The 19316-nt window shown below is 46.0% G+C and overlaps 1 protein-coding gene across 1 annotated transcript in view; it reads right to left on the bottom strand.

Moving 5' to 3' along the window:
* SMAD6 (SMAD family member 6) overlaps window positions 1-18043 on the bottom strand; it is a 44179-nt gene extending 26136 nt beyond the window's left edge. Inside the window, exons 1-4 of the mRNA XM_029283332.1 lie at window positions 17993-18043; window positions 17314-17686; window positions 8099-8155; window positions 4302-4379 (exon numbers count right to left, since the gene is read on the bottom strand). Coding sequence (XP_029139165.1) covers window positions 4302-4379; window positions 8099-8155; window positions 17314-17686; window positions 17993-18043 — 559 coding nt within the window. The remainder of the gene's footprint in view (window positions 1-4301; window positions 4380-8098; window positions 8156-17313; window positions 17687-17992) is intronic.
* Window positions 18044-19316: the final 1273 nt, after the last annotated feature.

The raw sequence follows: 19316 nt of genomic DNA, 5'->3' as shown, positions 1-19316 counted from the left end.
CAGTGGGGGATTATTTGGGGTGGGTGGGAGGAAAGGAGGTTTCCCGGATCCAATATGCATCAAGTCCAACCAAAAAGATGGGCCACAGGTGAAAGGCGGGCCAGGGAAGGTAGGTGAAATTTCTTCTGCTATCTCCTCCCCATACTGTAGAAGAAAGTGGGCCAAGGGCAGGAGACTACAAGGCCACCGACCGAATCTTCTGCCCTGTGTCTCCTTGACTAGCATTTTTATTGGGTTGCTGGTGATTACATTAAATGTTTAAAGGGTTCTCCCATGACGGTGGCCGTGTCCTGGGGTCACGGGATTCCCTTTTGTGACCTTCTGACAAGCAAAGTCAAGGGGGGAGCCAGATTCACTTAACAACCGTGTTTCTAACTTAAGTGCTTTTTCAAATGCCCGAAGGACCTTTTCCTCTTATTGCAGAGCATGACGGGACATTGGGAGCAAACGTTAGGCACACTCTACCTGAAAGTACCAGTAATGAATTGTGCGGCTGTGGGAAAAGAAAGGGTTAAGGTTAGAGCAGGGTCTTTTGCTGGAGGTGTTCAAATAGGGCAGAGTTTCTCAATCTTGGCAACTTTTAAGAGGTATGGCCTTCAACTCCCAGAATTCTCCAGCCAGCAGTTGGGGTGGTGGGCAAGTGCAACAACAGTTAGATAGCAGTATTCCAATATTTGAGGGACTGCCACAAAGAAGAGGGGGTAAAATTATTTTCCAAAGCACCTGAAGGCAGGACAAGAAGTAAGAATTAAGGAGAAACTTCCCAACAGTGAGGACAAACAACCAGTGGAACAGCTTGCCTCCAGAAGTTGTGGATGCTCCATCATTGGAGATTTTTAAGAAGAGACTAGACATTTATCTGAAATGGTATAGGTTCTCCTGCTTGAGCAGGGGGCTGGACTAGAAGGTCCCTTCCAGCTCTATTCTATTCTAACCTGGCAACATGTTTGCCCTCCCACCTGTCCAGAAAGGAAAGGCAAAGTCCCACCCTTCAACGTCTCTATTGAGGACCCAAGCTCTTCATCAGACTCATCCAATGGACCCTGCTTGGGATCAACCTCAAGAGCCTTTGGGCAATGTTGCCTCCCCTAAAGGGCAGCCGCCCAAGGAACTGGGGGTACAGTTCCACCAGTTCACTGCCAGCATCTGGCCGTTCTGCTTGCCAATCTAGGCAACTTCAACCAAAGCACATCTGCTTTCTCCCAGACCGAGGAAAACTGATCTTGGAAACCACTCTCGGATCACAACTGTTGCTTTAGTCTGGCGACTTAAGAGTTAAACCACAGCAAGCCTCTTATCCTATAGATGTAACTCTGCCCACTGGGGAAAGATAAATAACAGACATTAGACTCTTATGAAAAGCTGAGCCACTTGAAATTCCACAGTAGGAGATGGGCAGATCCAATTACACTACCATTTTGGTTACAAAGTGATCGTTATTTTGTTCTAGCAGAAAAGTTTAAGCCCACTTTTTTTCCTTCTTCTGATGGTTATGCAAAAGTGAGATGCCACATGAACCCACCACCTTTCACCCTGGAAGTAAAGAGCATCTGGACACTCATCCACAGCTCATTTAAAGAGAGAGAATCAGCGCTGGGTCACACAAAATGTTTTGGATCTCACCCTCCAAAAGTTGATAGTAAAAGTGCCTTATGCTCCCCCGCCCCTCTAGGTCAGTGATCAGAATCTTGACTTGACTTGAGCTTCAGAGCTGAGTCAGGAGCCAAGACAGGCTGAGTTATACCACGCAAGCACATGTCCCTTCCTGAGGCCCAAAAAATATCTCACATTCCTACACGCTGGAATCAAATTTCTGGAAGCTTCCTCAACCTTTCCTCTCAGAGTTGGCACACAATCCATCTTGAGAGAGAGAAAAAAAGCATGAGCATCACTCAGGCTTTACTGTTTCCTGAGCACAAGGCTGTGGGAATGGTAGAATCTGGACCAGCTCCCTTTTTGGATCTTAAATTTCCACCATGTTTAGAGTAAGCAACACATTTGCAGGAGTTCATTAGCTCCAGCAGCTTTTAGGAGCAATTGCACTGAGCAGGAAACATTCCAGGGTGGATAAATTAAAGTTCACCCACAAGGATCTGTACTGAAATACAACATAATTGAATATCGTGTTCCTATGCTGAGGCCCCAAAAAACAAAAGGTATACAGGTAGTCCTTGACTTATACCAGTTTGCATAATGACCGTTCATAGTTACAACAGCACTGAAAAAAGTGACTTCCGGCCGTTTTTCACACAACTGTTGCAGCATCCCCCTGGTCACGTGATCAAAATTCAGACACTGGCAACTGACTCATACTTATGACAGTCACCATGTCCAGGGGTGACGCGATCCCCTTTTACGACCTTCTAACAAGCAAAGTCAATGGGGAAGCCAGATTCACTTAACAGCCGTGTTACTAACTTAATAACTGCAGTGATTCGCTTAACAACTGTGGCAAGAAAGGTGGTAAAATGGGGCAAAGATCATTTAACAACATCCACCAGGGCCTCTTTCTCACCCCCTTCCCCTCTGTTCTGCCCCCCCCATCAACACTGCCAGCCTCCCTGAGAGCCAAACTTCAGGGGGGCTTTCTCAGCCTTTACGTTACCTTTCCTCCTCCGTGCAGAACCCTAAATACAAATCACCAAGAACCACATTATTTATGAGGCAACAAACGAAGGACCCTCAAGCATCTTAGTGAACTCTAAACATAAACCAAACACAAACCTGCAAAGCACATTTTCAAAAAAGGACTTAAAATCAGTAATGTGATTTTTCCCCCTACTTCCCTACACTGGCAGTTTCACAAACAATAACAAGAGAAGGGTGGGAGTGAGGCTATCGAAGTTCCTGAGCAAACAGAGTCCTGCAAAACAGGAAGACCATTCCTGGACTCCTTGCTAAAAACAGGAGAGGCGACATGCATGTCTGTGCCTATAGAAGTCACATGCACACACATGTGCATTTGTATAGAAGTCACATGCACACACATGTGCATTTGTATTCAGTAGGAAAATCTACTAGCAATTTAAGTAATATACAGGAGGGTTGGGGTTTATTCTTTCCTACAAAAAAATAAACAATTTATTAATATTTCAGAAATACTTCTCAAGAATCAAGCTTCAGGTTACAAACAGAACCAGTTGAAGCTTATTTTCAAATATGAGCATTCAGCCTATTTTTGGAGACACAATTATTCAGATAAATGGAAATATTTACACAAAACACATATTTCAGGAACACCCATTGGCTATGAAAGATACAGATCACTTACTAGTTTTCAGTACCACCATCAAATATCTGTTTCTTTTCTTTCCTTGTTAATTCTTAACGAGTTTGACAAATGCAGATTTCTGGAGCTGAGAGAGTTTGTTAGAATGTATTTTGTGTTTTCCCTGTCCTGACAGAATGCGTTATTTTGCACATGTTAACAGTACCAGTGCTGAAGGCATATAAACATGGGGACCTCTTGTTGGGATCAGCAAGTGATCCACAGTGCCAAGTCCATGTTAAGAGAGCCTGCGAGAGAGGAAGTACAAGTAGTCCTCGACGTACGATCACAATTGAGCCCAAAATTTATATTGCTAAGAGAGACAATTGTTAAGTGAATTTTGCCTTATTTTACGACTTTTCTTGCAACAGTGAATCACTGCAGTTGTTAAATTACTAACATGGTTGTTAAGTGAATCTGGCTTCCCCATTGGCTTTGCTTGTCAGAAGGTCACAAAAGGGGATCACGTGACCCTGGAACGCTAGCAACCGTCATAAATATGAACCAGCTGCTAAGCATCTGGATTTTGATCACATGATCGTGAGGATACTACAATGATCTTAACTGTGAAAAACATAAGTCACTTTTTTCAGTGCTGTCATAACTTTGAATGGTCACTAAGTGAACTATTGTAAGTCAAGGACTACTTGTATATTAACTAGCTTTTTCTTGTGAAGGCATTTTGATTCTTGTTATTTAACATTGGGACCACCTCTGTTGCTGTTTTAGTACACAAGGTCCCAAAGGTGCTTTTTCAAAAGGTGACTGGACTTTCTTGGTTTTGGCTCCAAGACGTTTCGTTTCTCATTCAAGAAGCTTCTTCGGTTCTCCAGAACCGATGAAGCTTCTTAGATGAGAAGCGAAACGTCTTAAAGGAAAAACAAAGACAGTCCAGTTGCCTTTTGAAAAAATGCCTTTAGGACAACCATGACCTGGGTGACTGAGAATCTCCATAGATGTTTAGTACACAAGGTATTTTTCTTCTGAAAGAAAAAAATGACATTGTAGTCCACACATTTAAAGATCTACCTACCAGAAAAGTCTCTGGTGATGACATTAGGCGAATTTGTAGCCTCCGTCTCAGTGTAGGACAATGTGGAATTTGAAAGGTCTAGGAAGCAGAGGAAAAAAGGGACATGTTATTTCCAAGATGGTCAATCATTTTACCATCCCAAGAAGCATTCCCACAAGGGCTGCCCAATGGTTCTGATTCAATTCCCCACAGCTGCCTTCACACCTATAGGAAGGAGCACTCAGGCGACTTGTCTACTTTCCCATAAAGCAGCCACATAGTTTCCAGAGATCCCAGAAAACAGCTGGAAGCAGAGGTTTTGCCATCTGAGGAAGGACACGGCTGCTTTAAAAAGGTGCAGACAGATTCTATACTTTAGTTCAAAAACACCTTTTTGGAGTCAAATCCAAAACACTGCACAGCTCTGGTTTGTACTGCAAAAGTCTTAGTTTGAACCGCAGGCATCATGGTTTATAAGAGCAAAAGTGGAAGGACAACATGCCTTTTTTCAGCAAACAATAGTTAAAACAGCTGTGGTTTAACGCACTTTGTGAACCTAGAAGCAACTGCTGCCTTTTCTGCTCCTGCCTTCTTGCCTGGCTGACTTTTAAGTAGCTCTCTTGATGAAAATATAGGAAATCAAGCCTTAATCCTGATTATGAAATACTCCTCTTTCTTTTTAGAGGAAGGAGCAAGAAAGATGGGGGGGGGGGAGAATGACCAATAATATACTAGCAACTAACCCTTATCTTTGCAGAGGCCTTTTTAAGAAAGCCTTTTTCAGCCTTTCCCAAAGGAAGAATTACTTCTTTCCTAGCAAGAACAAAACAGTAACTCTGGCTAGCTCTTAAGACATCAATAAGAGGGGGGGGGGAATTTACAGGTAGTACTTGATCATAACTGAAGCCAAAATTTCCACTGCCAAACATGACAGTTAAGTGAGTTTTCTCCTATTTTATGACCTTTTTTGCCACAGTTGTTAAGTGAATCACTGCAGCTGTTAACTTAGTAACTTGGCTCAATGAATAAGACTTTCCCGTTGATTTTGCTTCTTAGAAGATCCCAAAAGGGGATCACATGATCGCAGGACAACTGCAACCATCATAAATACGAGTCAGTTGCCAAGAATCCAAATTCTGATCACTTGACCATGGGGATGCTGCAACGGTTGTAAGTGTGAAAAACGGTCATAAGTCACTTTTTTCAATGCCACTGTAACTTTGAACAGTCATTAAATGAACTGTTATAAGTCGAGGACTACCTATAATACAGGTATTTCTAAGGAATTGCCCTGAGAAGATAGGTTCTTGGAAGTTATCGCCATAGAAAGCTGCCTTCTACAAGGTGAAACCATCAGCCTCTCTCTCGGGTGTGACTGCAGTTCACCAGGGTTTTTCTCCTCACCTAACCAGGGACACCAACAGCTGATGCGAATGAAGTGGTTCTTTTCTTCCAATGCACAAACAACACTGGCAAGATTTCGGCCTCCAAAATAACCCAGGTTGAGGGGATTGAACAAGTAAGAACTTGGAGCTCCATGGCTAAGGTTACACTAAGCCTCCAAACAACTCATTGTTACTATACTTAATTATCACTATTAAAATTCTTGAAGCTGTTTATTCTTGTTTCCTTCCTTCCTTCCTCCCCTGTAGAGACCAAGAAAACTTTGTTTTAACAAGTTAAAAGTCTTTTGTTAGTCTCTCCCTCTCTCCCCTTCACTTGTATCACTTTATTTAAAAAATGCTCTAAAAGCCGGCTCCAAAATCCTTTTCTTTTCCTTTTCTTTTCAATCCTGCTGGTTCAGAAAGCAAAGTTCCAATACATGAATTCAGAGTTCCCCGTCTACCAAGAACACCCTTACTATCCAGGGTGGAGACGATACAGGAAGTCCTCGACTTACGGCCACAATTGAGCCCAAAATTTCTGATGCTACCCGAGACAGTTGTTAAGTGAGTTTTGCCCCACTTTATGACTTTTCCGGCCACAGTTGTTACGTGAATTACTGCAGTGGTTAAGTTATTAACACAGTTGTTAAGTGAATCGGGCTTCCCCATTGACTTTGTCAGGAAGTTGTAAAAGGGGATCACGTGACCCCCAAGACACTCTGACCGTCATAAATATGAATGTTACCAGGTGTCTGATTTTGATCACGTGACCAGGGGGATTGCTGCAACGGTTGGAAATGTGCAAAATAGCTTTAAATCACTTTTTCCAGTGTCGTTGTAACTTTGAATGGCCAATAAATGAACTGTTGTAGGTTGAGGACTGCCTGTACTTGACTTCTTTTTTTGCAAATAAAAAAGTATCCACAAAATTGTACGACGAAATGCCATGCAGTCAGGAAGACTGATAATCCACTTTGTTATACCACTTTGTTATACCCTGGGACCTTTGGAGGACTGCCGGGCCACCACATTGTCCACTAGTCCTTATCTAGATTATTTCTGGATGACGGTCAGTACAACAAGGAGCCCAGCAAACTGATTGTAACCCATCCTTCCTTCTTCTTTTTCTCCCTTCACTTCTCCTACCTTCATTTATCTTTCCTTTTTTTTCATTTACCCTCGTCCCCCCCGTCTCTCATGCACACACAGACAAGGGAGGCCTCTCTAGAGGTCCTCTCTGGACTTCTGTGATTTTCAGATGCTCCAGGGATTCTCAAAGATCAGGGCCCTCTCACACAAATTCAAGAGGGTCGAGAGGCCTGGCATCTCACCCATGACACATGTGTCATAGGTTCACCATCATCATTCTAGATCAGGGGTCCCCAACCCCCGTCCATTGCTAAGCACGACAGTTGTTAAGTTAATTTTGCTCCATTTTACAACCTTTTTGCCATAGCTGTTAAATGAATCACTGCAGTTGTTAAGTTAGTAACATGGTTGTTAAGTGAATCTGGCTTCCCCATTGACTTTTCTTGTCAGAAGGTCATAAAAGAGGATCATATGACCCCCAGGACACAGCAACCGTCATAAATACACACCAGTTGCCAATCATCCATATTCTGATCAAGGGAATGCTGCAACAGTCCTAAGTGTGAAAAATGGTTGTAAGTCACTTTTTTCAGTGCTGTTGCAATTTTGAAAGATCACTAAAAGAATAGTTGTATGTCAAGGACTACCTGTATTGCCTGAGTCTATTCTAATGCTGAAACTAGATCTGCAATAGACTGAGGAGGCCTCCTTGTCTCTCGAAACCATTTTTGCTATGTTAGCTTGGATAATTCAATCGGTGCCAGGACCCTGCTCTCTGGAGCAGACCTTGACCAGAGTCTTCTTACTGACTTTACAATGTGTAACACTGAGTTTGATGCTGGATAGTTCTATATTCTCTGCACAATCCACAACAACATTGTACAAGTCTTCTATGTACTTCCATGTACTTCACTGTACAAGCCCTCCAAGATGAGGCGATCAACCTATTCTCCAAAGCACGTGAAGGCAGGACAAGAAACAATGGATGGAAACTAACCAAGGAGAGAAGCAACCTAAAACTAAGGAGAAATTTCCTAATGGTGAGATCAATCAACTGTGGAATAGCTTGCCTTCAGAAGAGAAGAAACCCCTATTCAAGCAGGGGTTTCAACTAGAAGACCTCTAAAGTTCCTTCCAACTCTATTATTCTATGTTCTATGTCTACGTTTTGCATCATCTTGCATTATATAAAGAGAAAAACCAAAGGCATCTATCTTCCTTTTGGAAAAGAGTCAAAAGTTGCCAACAAAATACAGGTCTCCAGTTGTGAACATAACACCTGGATCGCTCTTACTAATGCTTTGCAAACTGCAGGAAGAAAGTCTGGGTGGAGAACATACTTACTCAATGGCTTTTGCTCGTCCTTTGGAGACAGCCGGGAATAAGGAGGGGGTGGTGATTCTGAAAAAGAAAAAGGAGGCAAATGAACCATCATCCAAGCTTTCAGAAAGTGGGTTTCTATCTCAATGAAATCACTTCTAGTTGAACAAAGGATAGGATATTGATCAGAAGCTCACATGTATGAAAAGATATTACAGTTGACAGAAAGCAGAATAACAGAATCTACTTCCTTTGCCAAGCTGCAGGCCTTAGATGCATGCGAATCTCAGGGGCAGAAGACTTCCATCATGGTCCATAAATAACCCTCCTTCAAAGTTCCTTTGCTTGGTTGACCCAGCACTTTAGACTTGACTAAATTGGGATAGGATAAATCTACGAGTCAGCCTTTTCTAGGAACCCTAAGATTGTCTTAGCATAGTGTTTCTCAACCTTGGAGGTTTGCAGATGTCTGGACTTCCAACTTCCAGAAGTTGAAGTCCACACATCTTCAAACTGCCAAGACTGAGAAATACTGCCTTAGCATGTTGCATCAACCAAACCATAATGCTCAATCATAAGATGGCGTGGCATAAATATGCGCTTTGTCCCTTGTAAATACGTAGAATACATCCATTACATAGGTTTAGCATCTTGTACATGCCACCAGATATGCCTTAAAGAGACTACTGCTTGCAATTTTCAAGCTCATTTACCCTACAACAATCCCATCAAATGCAACATGGTTTTGGTTGGCTGAATACAGATTTGGTCCTCCCAAGGAATATGATCTAGCCTGTGGAGGTAGTCCTCGACTTATGACCAGAATTGAACCTAAAATTTCTGTTAAGTGAGACATTTGTTAAGAGAGTTTTGTCCTATTTTATTACATTCTTTGCCACAGTTGTTAAGTGAATCACTGCAGTTGTAAGTTAGTAATCTGGTTGTTAAGTGAATCTGGCTTCCCCATTGACTTTGTCATAAAATCGTAAAAGGTGATCACGTGACCTAGGGACATTGCAAAGGTTATAAATATGAACCAGTTGCCAAGCACTTGAATTTTGATTACAAGACTATGGGGATGCTGCAAAAGTTGTAACTGTGAAAAATGATCACGTCACTTTTTTCAGTGCTTTTGTAAACTTTGAACAATCACTAAATGAGCTGTTGTAAATCAAGGACTACCTGTAGTTAGTTTTCTCCATGTTGGTTGAAGAAGTAGTCCCCAAATTTAGAAATTTCTTCCCATGTGCCTGGAAAATTACTGGCTTTTGCTGAGGTCAAAGTATCTTCCTCACACTTCCAGCAATACAAGAACACAGACCCTGTTAACAATGATACTGTTTTCAACTAGTAACGGCTTATATTCCAGGGGTGTTAAAACTGCCGCCGGTGCCCACCCCATTGCCAGCAATGCAAAAAACATATGGAATCATTGTTTAGGAGAATGTGTGAATCCATTAAGTGCCTTTTTTTTTTTTTGCTTTCAAAAGCATCAAAGGGACCTGTAATTGTGGTCCATGGTTCCCAAAAACTTGAGCTAATTCAAAGGACTACAACAAAAGAGCTGGCTTTGCACAACACACAGCCTAAAATGCTCTGGGTTAAAGGATCAGCATGTTGTGCAAATCCAACCAGAAGGTTTGATTGATGGTTCAGGTGTTTTAAGAATTTGTGCAACTGAGCTAATTCAGCAAAGCATCTATTATTGCATTGGGTAAACACAGCCCAGAGCTCAGCAAGGAACTAAAATAGTCAAAACTGGCTACCAAACAAAATTGCTTTAACTCTGAAGCAGAAACATTCCAAACAACAGTTACTTTTTTGGCAAACCAACACTTCCTCTGGATATGTCCAACCATGCTCAAGACAGCCAAAACTTTCCTCTTAAGTTTCTGTGCCTCTATTACAAGAAACACGGTATTTGGTAATACGGTAATAGACAAGGGAAAGAATTCCATCACTCCGGATAGGAAAGATACAAAAGACTGAATTCAGAGCATAACAGGGGAAAAAAATGGTATTGCAATATATATATATATATATAAGAAAAAGGAAAATTGCTAACAGCAATGTTAGGGTCCTTGGAGTCCCCCCCACACACACACACTTTAAATGACATTTTTAAAAATATTAGAAGAGAGAAAGCAGCTCTCTGCCCTTTCACAAACATGCTTATGAGATCCAAGCTATCACAACTTGCATCCAAGAAACATTCTCATGGATTCTTACTCAGTTCCACATCTAACTGCATTATATTACTGGAGCAAGAGAAAAATTAATAAAAACCAAGACAATCAGGCTCAGGTAGCTGGTTCTTCTTCTCCCGTACAGGTTTGGCAAGTTTGAAAAACACGTTTGCAAAAGGAGGTTAAAAAAAAAAACTTGCCATAAAGATCTGCTTTTAAAAATAAGAGGCGCTGCTGCTTTAAGACAGGCCGTCAGATACAAGGGCCAGTCAAGCTGGCGCCAGCCAAATGCAAACTGCATATTATCACCACTTCTTCACCTAAATAGTGGGTTGGGGGGGGGCGTGAAGGAGAAACTCCTTCAAGAAAGAAAGGGGGAAGCTTTCTAAGCACAATTTGAAAATGATCTCAATTGAAAGGGGATAATAACGCCAGGCCAAAAGAGAGGGATTTGCCTACGTGTGTTTTCTCTGCAATTGCCTGAAGAACCAGTGATTTTCACTACCTCCAAAAACCTTTTGTCTCCTTTAGTTAAATCAAGAGATTTCCAATCTTGGCAACTTTTAAGATCTGTGGGCTTCAACTCCCAGAATTCCCCTAGCCTGGAATTCTGGGAATTGAAGTCCATGGGTCTTAGTTGCCAAGGTTGGACACCCTTGTTATAATAAAAAACAAGAGTACAGGTAGTCCTCAACTTACAATTACAATTGAGCCCAAAATTTCTGTGGTTAAGCGAAACAGTTGTTACAAGTGAGTTTTACCCATTTTGTCCTTTCTTGCCACAGTTGTTAAGTGAATCACTGCAGTTCAGTCAGTAATCTGACTTTCCCACTGACTTTCCTTGTCAGAAGGTTGCAAAAGGGGATCATCACATGACCCCGGACACTGCAACCGTCATAAAGAGTCAGCTGACAAGTTAATTTTGATCACGTGACCATGGGGATGCTGCAACAGTTGTAAGTGTGAAAAATGGTCATAAGTCCTTTTTTTCCAATGCCATTGTAACTTTGAACAAAGTTTAAACAAACCATTGTAAGTCAAGGACTACCTGTAATTTTCTGGATACAACTGCCACTTCTGAAAGAAAGCAAGGCAGGAAAGGCCAGCATTTTACAAAAGGGCTTTCTGGGAGTCAATTCTCCAAAGTTTTAAAAAGTTTGGAAAGACAGAGGAAGAAGCAAGGGGGCCCCAGTCTTCATAAAGCCTTAGTGAGTCCACACCTGGAGTAGTGCATCCAGCTTTTGGTTACCACATTACAAAAAACATGTTGAGACTTTGGAAAAAATGCAAAGAAGAGCAACTAAGATGATTAAAGGCCTGGAGACAAAAACATATGAAGAAGGACTGCAGGAATTGGATATGGCTATTCTAGAGAAAAGAAGGACTAGGGGAGATATGATAGCAATACTCCAGTATTTGAGGGGCTGTCACAAAGAGGGAGTCAAGCTATTTTCCAAAGCACCAGAAGGCCAGACAAGTAACAATGGATGGAAACTGATCAAGGGGAGAAGCAACCTGGAATTAAGGAGAAACTTCCTAACAGTGAGGACAATTAACCAGTGGAACAGCTGGTTGTGGTGCTCCAACATTGGAGGTTTTTAAGAAGAGACTGGACAGCCACCTGTCTGAAATGGTATAGGGTCTCCTGCTTGAGCAAGGGGTTGGACTAGAAGACCTCCAAGGTCTCTTCCAGCTCTATTCTGATTCTCTCTTCAATGCCTCCTTTTGAAAAACTGCCAATCCAGGTTAAGAGCTCCTTGCTGCCAAAGCAAAGTATGAAATTGGGCAACCGCCTGCCTCCCCTTCCCCTCCCTCAGATTTAGTCCTGCTCCAGTGAACAGCAGCTATTCTGCTTCAGCCACAGTGCAGGGGATGTTGGTTTGCCTGCTGGAGAGGGGGGCAAAGCTGTTCCCAGGGTGGCCCAAAACAGGAAAAGGGGAAAGCACCTTTTGCAAAAGTTGCATTCTGCTTTCCCCCACACACACCTCCCCCATTTTACTTGCCCCTTCTGCAAGGCACTGCAGAAACTTTCAACTAAGCAAGGAAATAAGAATTTTTTTGTTCAGCCCCCAAGAAAAGAATTTAATTGCACATAAGTAGGAGCTGCAATGCTGTTGGCTTCCGGGTCTTTATTATGGGTCTCCTCTTACCAGCCAGCCTGGAATCTAACAGATCCCATTCCCGCAAAAGTTTCCCCTCACCCTCTCTCAGGGAAATCCTTTGCTTTCTTCCTTTTAATACCAGCCCGATAGAAAAATTAACTCTTTGCTGGCTGGAATCCAGCCATGGCTGCAGTTTCTGATTCTTTTCTATCAGGAATTTGGAAAAGACCATCCTTCAAGTAAAATGCAAATAAAGACAAGCTTTGCTTGGATTTTTGGATTTTGCATAAATCATACTTTGCATTTCAATGGATAGTTCAAAGGCTTAAAATTCATTTAATGCATGGACCCTGCAACAGAGATGATGACTGGAGGATAAAACATATGATGAACAGTTCCAGGAACTGGGTGTGTCTAGTCACAAAGAGAAGGATTATGGGTGACATGATAGCTGTCTTCCAATATTTGAGGGGCTGCCACAAGGAGGAGGGGGTCAAGCTATTCTCCAAAGCACCAGAAGGCAGGACAAGAAGCAATGGATGGAAACTAAGCAAGGAGAGAAGCAACCTGGAATAAAGGAGAAACTTCTTGAAGTGAGAACAATTAACCAGTGGAATGGCTTCCCTCCAGAAATTGTGGGTGCTCCAACACTGAAAGCTTTTAAGAAGAGACTGGACAGCCACTTGTCTGAAATGGTATAGAGCCTCCTGCTTGAGCAGGGGGTTGGACTAGAAGACCTCCGAGGTCCCTTTCAACCCGATTATTCTGTTAAAGAGTTGGCCAGCAAAGTTCATCAGAGAGCTTTCTTTATCACACTTCAGCCACCAGGTTTCACCAGTTTTAAAGTCTGTGGATTGTGCAAAAGGAGAGAGGTGGGGGTGGCCACCCAAAGGGCACCGAGTCAGAGACACAGGAGCCAGACCAGCTGGACCAGTGAGGAGGGATCCTAGCAATTGTGGTTCGGCAACATCTGCAAGGCCCCAAGTTGTTGTTCCTCATGTAAAGTATTGTCTGCAGCCAGACTGGGACTGAATGGAATTCCCCCCTCAGCTATTAAGACCTTTTAGCATAAACTGTGTGTGCTTGGTCCTGTACAAAATAATGCCATGTCAAAATTCTTGACAAAAGCAGAATTTTGATGAATTCAGAAGCAAAATCCAGAACAAAAAGATGAGGTGGAGGGAAACGTTATTTCCCTATTTGGGGAGAGCTAGAACAGAACTACATATTCCTTATTCCTAATCATTTTGGGGAGGGGGGGGTTAGGCAGTTTGCAGGCTCCAAATATTTATCTAAACATGTTGACAGTGTTGCTTTAATAGCCAGAAACAGCAAATGAGAAAGCAAATCAGATTCTGCCCTACTTCAGATAAAAAATCTGCAGGATGAAATCTCCATCCAAATCACTCCCTGAGCTGACACGGGACAGAAATAAATTCCATTCACTGTAGAACTTTTCAGATGGTAGGTACCAATAACGCCACCTTCCTTCCTTCCTTCCTCCCTCCCTCCCTCGCTATTCCATCTTCCTCTCTCTCTTCTTCTCCCTCCCTCTTTGCTTTAGATACTGGCAACATTCAGGTACCCCTTCAAGCCATGAGACCCGCAGCCACAATTTCCAAACCAAAGAATCTCTAAAACACAACAGGCCTTGTTTGGGAATTACTCAAAGGCTGATCAAGATTTAACTGTTGTGTGTAAAACTAGCTGCAGCAATGCCCAAAGTTTAGCCAGACATTGGATTCTTAAAGAGCTCTGAAAGAATCAAGACTGATTCAGTTTCAAGAAAACCATAAAACCAAGAGGAGATCAAATATAAATATAAATAAATATAAATCCATGTCATATGGGGAATGAATAGTTTGAGATCAGAGATTTCTAACTTTCATGGGGGAGATTTAAGATGCACTCCAGAAACTCATCAAGGCTAGATAAAATTATTTTTTGCAATTATGTCTCATTACATTGAGCAATTTTCTTATGTCTCATTAAAAATTGCAATTGGATGGCAACTTCAGGAGAGATGCAGACTGCACAGACTTCTTAGGACTTAGGGCCTTCGTGTTCTTCAGGTTGTTGGTCCCAGATGTGGGGGATGATTTCTTTAACATGACACAAACTGGTGCTTGATTCCATCTTAAAGTATTCAGGCAAACATTACCCAGTCTTAGTAGTAAAGCACAGCCAAAGAGTCAAACTAGCAATTATTGGAGGAAGATCATTTCTGTACTAGTGACTTCAGAGCATCTTCTGGAGCAGTGTTTCTCAACTTTGGTCAGCTGAGTAATTCTGGGAGTTGAAGTCCACCCATCTTAAAGTGGCCAAGGGTGAAAAACGCTGCTCTGAAGTCATCCAAACTTCATTGTGGACAGGCTTTGTATCACCAACAGTGGCTGGGTGATGCTATGAAGATGCTGTCAGTTGCTGGGGTGATAATGGCCTAGGACAGTGTTTCTCAACCTTGGCAACTTGAAGGTGGGTGGACTTCAACTCCCAGAATTCCCTAGCCAGCTATGGACACGGAAACCCAGGTAGATGACTTGGGGCCAATCTTATTATTTTCCTTTAATCTGTCTCACAAAGACTGTTGTTGGGGGAAATAAAATTAGTGAAGACCCATGTGCCTCCTTGTGAGTGCTCAGGAAAAGGCAGGACATAAATTCAGTGAATGAATAAAACCAAACAGCTGCCACAAGTAGCATCATGACTAAGGACTCAGTTTGGATTATGCATGTTCGTTCTTGATTTCTCAAGAATTGGGTGACTCTCAGGCTGTTGAAAGCCCTGAGAGAGCACTGCAGGTTTGGGAGTTGGGGTTTTAAAATTCTCTAGATACGGAATTTTCCAAACATCCAAATCATGGCTTCATTTTAGGATCAAGCCATGACATGGCTTCCTAATCCATTCCTTTTCAAGGCTAAGTTCAAAGGGTGAACTGGGTCTTGGTTTATTTACAGATTTGATTTATATGGTTGCCCATCTCACTTACAAGAATCCAATACAAATGTTGAAAAAGAATATATAAACATATAAAATATAATTATTCAACAAACCCCACTTAAAAGAAACCATGGTACAAGTAACCCTTAACTTACGACAATTGAGCCCAAAATCTCTGTTGCTAAGTGAGATAGTTAAGTGAATTTTGTCCCATTTTATGACCTTTCTTGCCACAGTTGTTAAGTGAATCACCGCTGTTGTTAAGTTAGTAACACGGTTGTTAAGTGAATCTGGTTTCCCCATTGACTTTGCTTGTCAGAAGGTCGCAAAAGGGAATCACGTGACCCCAGGACACTGCAAGCATCTGAATTTTGATCCCATGACCATGGGGATGCTGCAAAGGTCGTAAGTGTGAAAACCAGTCCTAAGTCACTTTTCTCAGTGACATAACTTTGGTCATTAAACGAACTGTTGGAAGTTGAGGGCTACCTGTATAATGCAGCCTATAGTACCCATAGATGAGAGTAAACAAACGTTGTGGGGCTGAACGCTTCCAGCATGGTTGGTGTTTACAAAGGAGAAGTTCTCTGCCTGGAGGGAAGGATGGAAGTTTCTACCAGCAATGTAGTTCAGCCATTCAAGGAGCTACCAGATGCTCCAGTTCTCAAGTGGAGAATCTCCATGTATGAAAAAATCTTGGTTCAGTGCAAAACTGAGCTACGGACTCAGACAATAGGCAAACGTTTTCTGAAGGCACGTGGCAAACAGCATTTGCCTCTGAAGAGCCTCTTTTAAGGGAATCTGAGATGATGGAAGAATAGAAGGTCACCTCCTTGCTCGGGGCATCTCGGAGTCTTCACCGGAGATTTCCAAAACTACCATTCTTGAATGGCACTTGCCAGAAACCACAAGTTCTAATTTACACCGGGTGGGCAAAGTAAATTTAAGCTAACATTTCCAGCTGAAGAAAGTACAGTAGAGGAAGTTGCCAAGGTCCTGAAGCTCAGGTCTTCTTGGAAGAATCCTCAGAAGAGCATTCTGCAAATGCTTTTAGGTGATTAAGACACACAAGGACCTCAAGAGGCACTTCATGAAGTTTCAGAACACAATTAAATCCTTTCCTGGTCAGGTGACGTCTCCTTATCAAGGGCTTGGGCCGAGTTCCAGGAAGAAGAGATGGCATCTCGTCTCCTCCAGAGATGGAAATCAGATTGTGGCAAAATCCATTCCCCCCACCCCCCCCATGCACTTGGGGGCCCCTCAAGGCAGAGCTGCAGAATCCTTCCCCTGTCCAGACCTGTTGGGGTCAGCATTCCCAGAGTGGGTGGGTGGGGCTAGAGGCAAGAGAAGTGGGGCTACAGAGGGGTCTCTCCTCCTTGTTCAGAGTGCAAGAGGAGGTGAGGGAGACATTTGCCTCCAGACCACCCCCTCCCCTCCCTACGGTGAGCTCCCCCCCTCTCTTTTGGAGCCAGCCCAGAGCCAAAAGGAGATTGATTTTAAATGGTACAAGTAATTTGGGGGGGGGGGATCGTGGCCCAATAGAATCCAGACTGGCCCATCAGCACCTCCATCTCCAGAGGCTTCCCTGCCACGACCTGCATTTCCTCGAGTGACTTTTATGGGAGTCACAAGTTTTTCGGTGCCAGCCTGGAAGGGCTCTGACACCCATTCGAGCAGATTCGCTGGCTAAGATCAGGCCGAATCGGCCGGCTTTCTCCAGCCTGCACCACACAACGCCCTTCTGTCGGGAAAGCCGGTCGCTGCTCCCAACAAGATTTGTTTAGTCTGGACAGGCTGCATCACAAGTACACACTAAGCAATCCCGACCCACAACCCTAGCCCAAGGGCCCGGCACTATCATTCTCATCAGCGAGGGCAGCAGCCAGGCCGAGGGGACAGCGCGACCAGTCCAGGGACCCCGCTGCGTTGGGGAAGGCAGTCCCCGACCCTCCAGGCAGGGGATCAGCCGGGCGCTCCCTCCCCGCCGGCCCCGCGCAGGAAGGCGCCTTACCTGGCCCGCACAGCCGGCTGAAGTGGTAGGGGTTGCAGCAGACGGTGGGCCCGTCGGGGAGGCCGAAGCTCCGGCACTCGCACAGCGGCTTCAGCTCGGCGGGGCACTGGAGGTCCGGCCAGCGGAAGAGTTTGCCCAGGAGCAGCTGCGGCGGGGCCGCCTGACCGGCGAGCCGCACCTCCATCTCGGCCCGGGGGACCAGGACGCAGCCGCTGGGCATCCCTCCGCGGGACTCTACGGCCTCCAGTAGGCTGTCCAGGGAGCGCTCCTTGAGGCGCTTCAAGAGCGCGTAGGCGACGGCCTTCAGCTCCTGCTCCAGCAGCGCCAGCCTGGAGCGCCCTTCGCTGCAGGAGGCGCCGTCCACGCCCCGCTCCTTGAAGAGGCAGCAGCCCACCGTCTGGCCGTCGCTCTCCTGCGCCCACCAGCCGGCCTCCTTCGGGCCTCCGCCCTCGGCCTCCTGCGCCGCCGCCGCCGCCGCCTCTCCCGCCTCCTCCAGAAGGTCGCCGTCTCCGCGCACCATGGACCGCTCCGGAGCGCCCGGCTCCTCGATGGCGCCTCCGCAGGTCACCGGGCGCCTCCCCTCGCGCCCTCCAGGCTCATCGGTCTTCCCGAGGCTGCCGCTGCCCGCATGTCCTCCTCCCAGTCCTCCGCCTCCGCCGCCGCCTCCGTCGGGGAGGACCCGGCTTCTCCAAAGTCGCCGCACAAGCCCTGCCCGTTTGGACCTGAACATGCGCTTCGCCCGGGCTGCCCTTCGCTGACTCCGGGTCAGACCCTGCCGGATGGGCGCCGCATGAAGGAGCGCTAGCGAGGGCGGCTGCGGCTGCTGCTACCGCCGCGGCGTCGGCGGCCTCGGCGCCCGGAGCAAGGGCTCGCACAGCCGGCCCAGCCAATCGCCCAGGGTCGGCAGCCGCGCTGCCGCATCAGGAAGCGCAGCAACGGCATAGAGCGCAGCCCCGCAGGCCGACGGCGCGGGAGGGGCAGCCAAAGCGCCCGCCGGTCGGAGCCGCCGCCACCGCCCGCCCCCTCGGCTCTCTCTGCACGAAGGCGCCGCGGCCGAGACGGCTCCTTCCCGGAGGCACCGCAGTCGGGAGGGCCGGCAACTTCCAAGCGGCGTCGGCGCTCCCGTTCGTCTCCCTCGACGGCGGGCTCTTCCTCGGCCGGACCTCTTACAAAGTTGCCCGAACTTGACCAGGGAGCAGCAGGCCGCCTCTCGGGCTCGGTCGCGGGCCGGCACAGCCCGGCATAGCCCGGCCGGACGCAGCGATCCCCGTCCCGGGGCGAGCGGGCGAGCCGGGCGGAGCGGCGCCGCAGGGGTTCCCGTCCGCGCGCGGAGTCGAGCCCGGCGGGGCGGCGGCGTTTTCCGCGGGCGCCGGGCTGGGCGACGGGGCTTCCCCGGACGAGTGAGCGGGAGAGGCTGGCGAGCGCGGCGCCGAGCCTGCCCGTCCTCCCTCGCGTTGCTGGCTTTTTTGTTCTCCTGCACGGAGCGCTCGGGGCCCCCTCGGCGAGCGCGGAGTCATTGGCTCCCTCCCATCATGTGCCAGTCTAGACACTTTGGCGGCGCGGGCGGGTTGCGCAAACAGGCGCTCGAGTTTCTTCCCTCTTAAAGGAAAACGCCTCCAGCCGCCGCCGCCGCCCGCCGCCCCCCGCCCCGCCCCTCCGCTTTGGTCCTCCGGCCCCGGGGAGGGAGGCCAGTGGAGCCAGAATGATAGACTCGGAAGGGACCTCGGAGATCTTCTAGTCCAGCCCCCTGCTCAAGCAGGAGACCCTATTCCATTCCGGACAAATGGCTGTCCACTCTCTGCTTGGAAAACTTCCAGCGATGGAGCACCCAACATTTCTGAAGGCGACCCACTCCACTGATCGTTCTTACTGTCAGAAAAGTTCTTCCTAGTTCTAAGTTGGATCTCTCCTTGATTAGTTTCCATTCGTTGCTTCTTGTGCTGCTTTCTGGTGCTCTGCGGGGCTTCCTCGGAGCGCCTGCACGGTCCTGAGTTCTGGGGGGA

Source organism: Protobothrops mucrosquamatus, unplaced genomic scaffold (assembly GCF_001527695.2).
Source record: "Protobothrops mucrosquamatus isolate PMUCROS unplaced genomic scaffold, P.Mucros_1.0 scaffold56, whole genome shotgun sequence".
In the NCBI taxonomy this organism is placed as follows: domain Eukaryota; kingdom Metazoa; phylum Chordata; class Lepidosauria; order Squamata; family Viperidae; genus Protobothrops; species Protobothrops mucrosquamatus.
Note: the sequence above shows the minus strand (reverse complement) of the source record. Positions and strands in the feature narration are given on the sequence as shown.